Genomic DNA, 10,926 nt, shown 5'->3' with positions numbered 1-10,926 from the left:
GTCTCAGGTTTTTCTCTACTCGATATTACAGGAAACGTTTTTATCTCATTTTGGTCAAAGCATGTTAAGCACAATTGCCTACGATGAAACATTTGGGGATCTGTTTTATCGACTAATAGCTTATATACGATTTATGTATATATTAGGCCTGTTCTTTGTGGTTGAACTTTTGCACCAGTTCATCTTTCTTCCTTTTCTCTCCAGAAGGAAAGAAGGGGAAGAAAAATGAACTGGCGCAAAAGTTCAGCCAAAATCACAGGCTAATTGACACATCACATACATATTATATACAGGGTGTCCGGAAAATCAAGGTTAATACTTCGGGAAGTAATTCGAGACCCAAAAAGCAGGAAAAAAAGTTGTATAGGTCCGAAAATAAGTTGTTTCCGGGTTATAATCATTTTTATATTAAAAAAATTGTTATTTATTTTTCATAATTACAATCGTAATTTATTTATTTATTTCGTAATTTATTTGTTTCATATTTATTTATTTTGGCGTTAACCAGGACGCACCACGTGGAGGTATAGTCCGCTTGGCATCCTTCTTTTTTTATTTCTTTATTTTTAAATTTTTCTTACTTTACTAGAGGGATGCCAAGCGGACTATACCTCCACGTGGTGCATCCTGGTTAACACCAAAATAGTCCGAAATGTAGTTATTTATGTTAAAACACTATGAAATAAATTACGATTGTGATTATGAAAAATAAATTACAATTTTTTTTTTAATATAAAAATTGTAATTCGGAAACGACTTATTTTCGGACTTATGTTGTGTTTGTGTTGTTTATATAGTTTTTTTTCCTTCTTTTTGGATCCCGAATCACTTTTCGAAATATTAACCTCGATTTTCCGGACATCCTGTATATGACTACATTAATTTAACACATTTTTATATTGAAATTATATATATTTAATGTCCATTTCGACTAATATAGTTTAAGTTTAATAATTCTAGTTCTAAAAATTAAATCAAAAGATGAAGAGTAAGTGGAACCGATGAGATTAAAGTTCATCTACATTGGTAAAGACGGACATAATTAAGTATAATTCGAAATTGTTCGTGTAAATTACTATTGTAGTCTGTGATGGACATAAAATAAAGAATTATTTGTTTAAAAAAACGTTTATATCTTTCCTTTAAGACTACCCTATGCACATTACTTCATTACGATCGATTTTTGTCTCGATACTAAAAAGAACTTTGATAACCATCTTAATTGTCAACGTCGCGTAAAATTTTCGTAAAATCTGCAGAAGAAATTGTATAAATATGTCACAGGAACAGAAGGTAAAAAAGGATATTTTTCCCATCGTTTTCTGAAGATAGAAAATCGCAGATAGGGTTTCGGAAGATGTTAGTTCCAAGCATTCTGATAAAAAGAACGATTTTAGGTTCTTAAGTTGCACGATGTCTGGCATACTTGCAATAAGATACGAGCCGCCGTGTTTCGCGTCGGACTCGATCTTTGGGAGTATTACAAGCCTCTGGATCCCGACAAACGTTGTTTAATATCAGGTATAAATATCGAACATTGGCACCAAGACGAGCGATCGCTTCAAGCACTTCTAAAGTTAGTTGTTGTGTGGGAATGTTTATTTCTGGACACTCGATATAATGAAATGATTATTTTTTATTCGGATTAGTTCCACTATTTTTTTTACTTATTCCTTCACATTATAGAATGTTTCGAAATTATTGAACGTTTTTTTTTTAACAACAGAGTGAAATTGACCTTATTTTTTAGCTATAATTATCTTATAAAAATTGCAAAACTATGTGTGTTTATTTATATACGTATCTTACGTTTATATCTCAAATGTATGTTTTTTCAATTTGGATTAAAATTATAAGTAAACTTGTGCAGAAAGCAATTGATGCAGAGGTAAATATAATATTTGAATGAATCTTAATTTCATGATACATATACAATTCATTGATTTAATTAGGCAAATATTAGCAGAATTTAAAATCTATTTAAAAATTGTGCTGCAGTGATGATTGATTAATTCGTATTATCGAATGTATATAAACTTTATTTTACGGTGCATTAATTAATTATAAAACATGTGTGTACGTACGTAATCAGTTATTAAATTTGCAGAGTCCAAATTTATCTCCGTTTTGGCTGGACCATTAAAAGGTGTGATTGGCTTATCGGATAAAGAGATTTGCGATCTGACGGACCATTTTCGAATTCAGAACGGTCGAATTCTTTATTCGCAATTTTGTGAAGTTATTCACGACAGTGGTACGAGTGATTACGAAAAACATTTATATGATTATTTATCTGTCTTTATATAAAGTTTATATAAAATGACTCAATAATTGGATTGATAAAATGAGATATGCATAACATACAAATTTGCAAAATAACAATAATAATAATTTCTGTGATATCTCTTGTAGTTCCTGATTTCGGAAAGAACAAGACCCTTGTGACCGGTTTAGAATGGGAGGACCCGCTGCATATAAATGTTCTGAGCAGCACGGAAACGCGAAAATTGAATTTGATTATCACTCAGATCGCCGTGTTGGTGAGCAAAAGAAAAATTGCTCTTTGGCCATACTTTCAAGATTACGAGCTGGTACGTTTGGTATGATTCATCTATGAAAGTGTAAACCATTACGGTTTGCGACATTAATTATTGTAGCTGTAATTTATTCTTTAGTTTTTTTGTATTTGATAAGCATAATAATTGTGCTAATACGCGCGCGCGAGAATACATTAATAATTTTTAATAATTTAGTTTTGCTTAAAATGTGTAAAAAAGCATTGATTCTATTTTATTATTTAAAACACTGTCTATCTCTGAAAATGATTATTTTGATTTAAAATATTAAAAATAGGTAAAAGTAATTAAATTGTAAAAAAGTATTTTATTAGTTTAATGAAAATAAATGATAGAAAAGCTTAATAGTTTTCGATTCATTCTGATCGATGCTTCGTAGATCGCGAAGAATGTCGGCACAGTTACTCTCGCTCATTTTGGTCGAATTTTAAAATTTCTGGGCATCGTCCTTGGCGCCGAGGAGTTTCGCCTTCTCGTAAAAAGATTTGCCAAAGATGCTTATACTATAAATTATGTGGCGTTTGTGAAGGCTGTCGATGAAGTTCAATGTTATTTAGAAGAATATGGAATGATGGATCTCAGCGGGGTATTGTCATTCTTAGAATCTTTTTTACCTTTGTTTCTTCATAATCTTTACACATATGCATTTATAATATTTATACATATATATGGGAATTGGAACATATTGTGTGTTTTCTGGAATGTACGTTACCTTTAGTTTCTGTATTATATTTCTCAGGAATTGCTCGATCAATTTCCCGGTCGAATAATTACGGCCGAGCTGCCGAAACTCCCACGTCCGGAAATTGGTAAGATCATGCCCAGTCAAGCTTTCGGTAAGCAAACGGTGTTCCATCCAGTGATGGAACAGACGAGAGAGACGATGCCTGCGCTGGAAGTCATAAAACGTATCCAAAGACACATTCTCGAGCACCGTATACGGATCCATGAGTTTTTCAAGGTTATCACGATCCAATTACATTATGTATATGAGAATTCAACATACGTGATAACGTTATTTAATTAACGTTATCACGTATGCTAAATTCTCATGTACATACGTGCACGGATTTATCAATGAATTATTACCTGAAATGAGCTCGCTCGCTATTGCGTCCTCCTATTATCATGAGAGTGATATATTAACGGTTTAATCCGTTGATTAAGAACCGAACGATTTGGGTCATAGAGTTTCGAATATTTGAATGTCGGTCGAGTGACCATCCCACAATTTCGAAGAGCGCTGGACGCGCTTCAGATTTCGTCTTTGGGCCGTCTGTGGCTGATTGAACCAGAAATCGATGCTTTAATCGCGCTCTACAGGGATCCAGATGATCCTGATCGCATATGTTGGCGCATATTCGAGGATGATATAGATCAGGGTACAATATCTAAAATAAATGAAAACGTTGTTAGTGATATATCCTGAGAACAAATTTTTTCTGCTTTAATTATACAATCTTTCTCTTGACGTAAAATAAAAACGTTTTTAAAAATTTATTTTTTATAATAATAATATTCAGATTATTTATATATAAATTATAAAACGATTATTTTATTTAATTGATAATATAATGAGAATATAATACAATTAAAAGATGGCAAACGAATTTTTAAAAAAATATTTTTTTAATAAGGAAACCGCCTTTATAAATGAGAAATGAATAAAAAATATGTATATATGCTTTGTAATTTTGTTGTGCAAATAAATTCCAGTTTAAAGAATGTTTGTTCCCAGTACATATATTTTAACATTTTCTTCTTATTTCTTTTCACATTTTACTATTTTAATAGACATTTTCATTTAGTTTATAGTATTTTTATTTTCATATAGTGTTCACCGTAAAGGGACTTGATAAATTGCCAAACCTAAAAGTAGAATCACCACCTCAAGAAATAGCTGAATTACCTCGAAAGGGTATGTTGAATTGGCAATGTCAACCGAAGAATATAAGAGATCTTTGTGAAGATATCTTGCAGAGAGTAAGGCAGCGAGTCGAAGAAAGGAGAATTCTCTTGAAGCAATTTTTCAAGGATTACGACAAGTATATTTATTTTTAAATAATTGTTAATTGAATTTATTTTAACAGTTGCTGACGAAGAATTTAAATAAAAAATTTTTCTACATATTCAATACAGTAAATTAATTGTAATTAAGTAATTAAGAAATATTTATTTATTATTACTATTATTATAACTAACATGTAATAATTTATTTAATACATTCACTTTTGAAAAATAAATACGAGAGTAATATTTAAAATTAAAATTGCTTAAAAAGTCGCAATGATGAATGCTTAATAATTTTCGATCAAAATGTATTGTTTCAGCTTGCCATTTAAACAAATTATACTATTAATTGAAATATGCCATTAATGATATTGAAAAGATATTAATAATTTTTAAACTTAATGAATTAATTATATATTTGCAGACACAATTGCGGTCATGTGACGCGAACGAAATTCAGACAAGTCCTTATCATGGCGACCATACTCTTATCTCCGGAAGAAATGTTTGCTTTGGAAAAAAGATACAATGACGATATGGGCTTTAACTACACTCGATTTCTACAGGAATTAGAACTTCAACCGATCGAGGAGCCTTTATATTATCGTATGTTGGAGGATAAGAAGAGACTTAACGCTGAAAAACCACCGTCTGCACCTCACGAGGATGAGTCCAACGTTGTATTGATTTTGGCTAAAATTAAAGCTAAAGTTGTACGCGAAAGAATTAAAGTAATTTATATTTGTTATTAATTAATTAAAGAGAAGTGAATCGAGTTAGAATTAATTTGCTCATTTTTTTCCACGCATAGGTCCTCGAATTCATGCGTCAATTTGATAGACACAACCAACTTGTCGTTTTGAAGCTTGATTTTATTAGAGGTCTTGATCAGCTTCGTTGCGGTCTGACAATTGCGGAAATAGACACGATTACAAAACTTTTTCAGGCGCCTCTAAAGTACGGAGATATTATAATATGGACAATAAGAGTCATTAATTTTACGAAATAAAATCAGTTAATAGAAATAATAGGAAAATAAGTATAAGAAAAAGAATAAAACTAAAAAATAGAAAAAAGACAAATAAATTTTAAATATTTAAACTGAAAAATAAATGTTTATATTTGATATGTTTTTAAAATTATTTAATAAATGTTATAAAAACGTATTAAAAATATATATCAACTCTATTTATGTATATTAACATTTTTTTACTAGGTTAAAGTAAGGTTTTTATACGTATTTTATCATATTTTGTCAACTTAATAAATGTATATTTAATAATGTCTATTTAATGTTTTTTAGGTGTTCATTGAATATAAATAAGTTGCTTGGGTTAATACTTATTTTCTTTATTAAAAATTGTTTAATTTTATAAAATTGCAATTATCATCATATATTTCTTCTTTAACTTCATGTTCTTATTTCGTGATTATCATGTTTCTTTCTGAAGACCCGATTTCATTGAGTACACCAAATTTGCGGCAATTGTGGAAGAAGCCGTTGCGACTGGATGTTTGGAAAAAGTTCCTCTTGTGGTTCCCTTGCAACATGTGCCTTCCGAGGCGAGCAGCAGAACCTTCCTGAATTTTGACGAACGGCAGAAGGTAGCTATCGCGATGGATAAACTGTGTCAAGTGCGGAGTCCGAACCTGGAGGAAATCTTCAAAGTTAGTACAGCTGTCGTTAAATTATAATGTTGCATTATACACAATACAATCATTGAAGAGAGACAATCATTTATTATTTGAAATGTTTTCTTTTTTCTCCTTTTTTGCGAGGCAAAAGAACAATGAGCAAATTTGATAATTGTACGTTCTTTAGGATTATGATAAAGAGAATACCGGCACGGTTTCCAAGGGACACTTGATCAGAACATTGTCGGTTAGACGAATGCTAGAGCTCATCAATAGCAATGAGTTGGATGCTGTACACAAGTGCTTCTCCATTGAGAGAAACGGCCGTTTGGAATTCAATTATCGAGCCTTCCTGTGCGCTTTGCATCTGTTACAAGAGAACAAAAAGATCTTGCCCTTATAGAAGGATGACTTGGATGCAAGTTCAGAAACTGAGAATATATCTTTGCTGTTATCTGTTATACCATATAATGTTTATTATTACGTTTAAGAGAGTGAAATTGTAATGTAGTAGTCGTAATAAGGAATATTATAAGTTTCCTTTGAGTATTTTTGTGCTACGTAGTGAAAAATAACTAGAAAGAAACAATTGCATAATTTTTAATACTTTTTATACATTAATTTTAATATTCTTATATATTTTTGGAGTATTGTAAAAAATACATTTAAAAAAAAAACAAAAATCTCTTAAAAAAATGTTATGATTATTTAATTAGCTAAAGTGTAGCATTAAATATAACATTACAATTTGGTCACTACAGCAATCCCTTAAATTAAACATTTTCAATATTTTTATATAAAAATAAAATTATATATTGGTGTAGTAAAACTATATACATATATTGCTACATTTGAATTACTTCTTCTCTTGCTAATGGATGGCGCTACTGATACCAGTCTGTTCAATTGATACAAAAAATTTCTAGAGTCATTGATTATTTTTTATATATATTTTATATTTACGTTATAAATTAATTACTTATAATAATATTTCCGATTATTTTTAGTAATATGATAAGTTAATAAAATAAAAAAGTTAAAATAGAAACTTTTTAATGCTTGTATTTTAATTTAAAATAATGTCATTATTTTAATTAAATTAACAATTATTTTATTATTGTTTTTATAATGTCCAGTTTCTATTTTATATAAATTACTATTTGAAATTAGAAAGAGTTAAATTTAAAATCTATACAAAGCGTATTGTGTACCAAGTAAGACTTAAGTAAATGTTAACAGCAGGCTTGCATTTAAAGTATCGGTTGAGATGTTCATTCAGAGGAAGTAAGTAGGAGCGGCTACGTCTTAGATGATAGGACTTGTCGAAGCACACACATTAGTCTCGCCAGCACGTACAACTCGCCGGAGGAGAATAATTTAGGCAGATAGAAAGTCTACCTCACGCTCTCTCATGCTCCTTACAATAGATTAAAATGTCAAGAGAAAATATATAATGAACGTCGCTGTATTCGCTACTTACAAAAATAAGAGATCTTTCATTATTAAAGTGTTCTTTATACTACTAGTCGTTTATATACTTAAAATGATTTTTGTGCGATAGAGAAATAATAAGATCCTGTTTTGTCTGATCTTTTTATTTCCCGCCGTTACTTGCTACCGTCTGGATCTCCAAGGATTCTTTGTCGCTTCGATGTCGAATCACGAAGTGTTCGTTTACGAAAGTCAAGATACTGATCACTTTGATTTATTATCTGTGAAGAGTCCGACCCTTGTACAGTGGTGTTTCCGGAAAATTTGGTTTTTAACAAAGCAAGTTTCTTTCGAATTATTTAGGAACAATAAATTCTGAACTTAAAAATTTCTTGAAGAAAATAAAAAATTGTAAAACTAATTGTAAGTAGTAACAAAATATCTTTAGTGGATCCTGAGAACCTATGTGTTCCTTTAGAGTAAGAAAAAATATGTATTGCTTTAAGGATTAAACCTGTAAAAAATAATTTATATCTTCGTCATTAAATTATCAAAACAATTTATTTTACTTACAATTAGAATGTTCTTTTAATTCGAAAATGTTTAGGCACTAAAATTATGTAAAAATTGCAAAGTACTTTGCGTATCTTAAGTTATTTTGACGCTTTATAATTAAACGACAGGTATGTACATATTAAACAAAAGGAGGAATTGACGTTACTCTGAAACATGACATAGCGTTTGTGATCTACAAGTACGTCACGTGTAGACCCTCTAGGAGTCTCGTATCACCCTATGATAACCCAATGGAACCCTCATGTTTCGTCGTATCCAGTTACGAGCCGTGCGGACGCACGTGCATATTGTCGTCCCGGGTGCTTCACCTGACACGTGGCCGGGCAAATTTCAATTCACCGGTTCTCCGCGGATGTCAGTGCTTGACTTCGTGACAAGTAGGCCGTCGGGGTCGCCTGAACTCACTCAACTGGTTGTCGTTTTTAACTCGTCGCCCTTACTAGGGTGCGTAACGATCGCTCCGCGATATCGCGTCACGCTCGCGAAAACACGAAAGCGGTCCATCTAAAACCAGAGGGAATCGATAAGAATTAGTAGAAATTTATTCCACGATTCGTGAAATATCTTTGACATCGGCAATTTCCGTCACTATTGTTGGATCTTTCTTTTTCTTCCCCTGCATTTTAATTTTTATGTGGAATCAGAAGTCTTTTTAGCTGAACTTTTGCGAGGTTCATCTTTTTCTTCTTTTTCTCTCCACGTTTTGGAGACACAAAAATAAAGTTGAATGGTGCACACAAGAAATTTAATTAAAAAAAGACGGACTTAATGGATAAAAGTGATCTTAATTGTATTTTGTTACATTCAATAGTTTCTTGTTTTAGAAAGAATACTAGTGAGTATGACACTCGGCAAACTGCGAACTACCTTGGTAGAATTGTTGATAGGGTTGAGCATCCAGTGTGTCCACGTTGTAGAAGATATCTCGGCTCTATCCAAATTTTTATATAAGTATTTTAAGATATTCTAAGCAGTCCAGTGCTAATAATTATAGCGCAAAGTATTTATTGTTTATTTCCAACGAAAAAATAAAATAATACTGTATATTTTTATAATAAGTCTATATAATAATATGATGATGCAAGATACAGAATCATTATTATATTTACTATATATAAATTAAATAATGTATAATTAAAGATGTCACATTACAAAATGCCTTAAAAAATAGTAATTATTTCGTAATATTCACTACGAAGGAATAATTGAGTGCCATAATTTTATATATTTATATTCTGTTGACATTTATGGCAAATTTACTATTATTTGTTTTGTTAAGAAAAAAAGTATTTTGTTTATGTTACAAAATTTAGAGTTGAAACAAGAAATCTGTATTCAGATGCTTAAAATATATATAAAATGTGGTATGAAGTGATAGGAAAATAGCAAGTGTAATTTTTAATTTGACAGGAATGGGTCAAATGATATTGATCATGCAAAATTCGAGAGAGAGAGAGAGGGGGGGAGAGAGGGATCACAGGAAATTTGCCACTACAATCTGTCTCTTCAGCATCCTAATCTAGCTTATTCCTGTAATTATTTGCATTTTGCTGCGTTATCCCAGTCCAGGAGATTAATTATATTTCTCTGTGCTCTATATTGACCTATAACAAATCGTTAGCCATTAATAGATTTTCCTTGCTTCTCCGCAGTTTTGACGTCAGCATTTTTAACGCCGTGTTATTCTTGGCACTCACGTTGTGTGGTATCAATACAAATACGAAATTTTATAAATTATTCTTGAAGAGTATGTCTCTAAATTCGTAATTTACGCGAGTATTAAGATTCACGCGAGATGCTGTTCACTGAACATGATTATTGCTGTTCACTGAACTGCGTTATATTACAACATGAAAGAGGGAAATGATATAATAAAGCACAATAAGAATTAAAATACTTTATTTAAAGGATTAATTGCTATAATAAACAATAATAAGATAAAAAAAGATGGTTCTAAAAAGTATATATTGTATATCCCAAAAATCTATTTAATGATGTGTTATGTGTCTACAGTATTTTGTTATAACACTTAGGTGCTTCTAATCATTTATTATAACACATTATATTTAATAAAGGAAGATTAAATATGAGGAGTTATGAATTCTTTACTCATAACTTTAATTAGCAGACTACCATTCGCGTGACGTAAGCAAATTTATGCACTGACAAATTTACATTATTTTATCATTAAATTCGCTTCGCAAGGGATCGTCTTTGCTACAGAGGAGTAATTAAGTGCCGACGTATAACGTGCCGTTCCACCCGGGCATTATTTCATAATTCGACACACCTGACGACATCCCTTGAATATTTTATTTCATTCAGAATCTGATCTTCACCCCCGCTACAATGACACACTTTCGTAGGTTTTTTTTTCTAAAATAATAGTCGATCGCTTCAATGAAAAAACGTCAGCCTTTGCCCATGTAATTAAACGTCGCAATCGCCGAGAGGTGAATACATGTTTTTCGGGGTTATCGATTCATCAGGTCGTGCGCCTTTCTTGCCATCGATGTTCTCCATCCTCATCCTCACTTTTGTCATCCATCCCTACCTACCGCCTCCACTACCTTCTACCCACGCACACCTGGAGAATCCAAAATGTTACTGTAAATGTCAGTCGTAAAATTTGATAATTCAGACGTGATAAAAAGTTGGAGCTGATTTTTCGTCGAGTTTGGTTAAAATGAGATCTCGG

The 10,926-nt window shown here is 31.4% G+C and overlaps 1 protein-coding gene across 1 annotated transcript; it reads left to right on the top strand.

The window, feature by feature from the left end:
- The first annotated feature begins 1,207 nt into the window (after positions 1-1,207).
- On the top strand, positions 1,208-6,796 carry LOC108731381 (uncharacterized). Its single transcript, XM_018461680.1, has 12 exons — positions 1,208-1,293; positions 1,398-1,521; positions 2,108-2,254; positions 2,413-2,591; positions 2,956-3,162; positions 3,316-3,537; positions 3,766-3,958; positions 4,411-4,621; positions 5,011-5,317; positions 5,398-5,543; positions 6,038-6,254; positions 6,409-6,796. The coding sequence occupies exons 1-12, from the start codon at positions 1,276-1,278 to the stop codon at positions 6,622-6,624; spliced, it is 2,187 nt and encodes a 728-aa protein (XP_018317182.1). The 5' UTR covers positions 1,208-1,275; the 3' UTR covers positions 6,625-6,796.
- The last annotated feature ends 4,130 nt before the right edge of the window (positions 6,797-10,926 follow it).

Source organism: Mycetomoellerius zeteki, unplaced genomic scaffold (genome assembly GCF_001594055.1).
Source record: "Mycetomoellerius zeteki isolate Tzet28-1 unplaced genomic scaffold, Tzet1.0 scaffold126, whole genome shotgun sequence".
In the NCBI taxonomy this organism is placed as follows: Eukaryota; Metazoa; Arthropoda; class Insecta; order Hymenoptera; family Formicidae; genus Mycetomoellerius; species Mycetomoellerius zeteki.
Note: the sequence above shows the minus strand (reverse complement) of the source record. Positions and strands in the feature narration are given on the sequence as shown.

What these genes read in the sequence shown, in the direction of transcription:
- LOC108731381 (XM_018461680.1), top strand. An exon ending in CAAACGTTGTTTAATATCAG is followed by an intron (nt 1,522 to 2,107) that starts GTATAAATATCG and finishes TTAAATTTGCAG; the next exon opens with AGTCCAAATTTATCTCCGTT. An exon ending in TTGTACGCGAAAGAATTAAA is followed by an intron (nt 5,318 to 5,397) that starts GTAATTTATATT and finishes TTCCACGCATAG; the next exon opens with GTCCTCGAATTCATGCGTCA.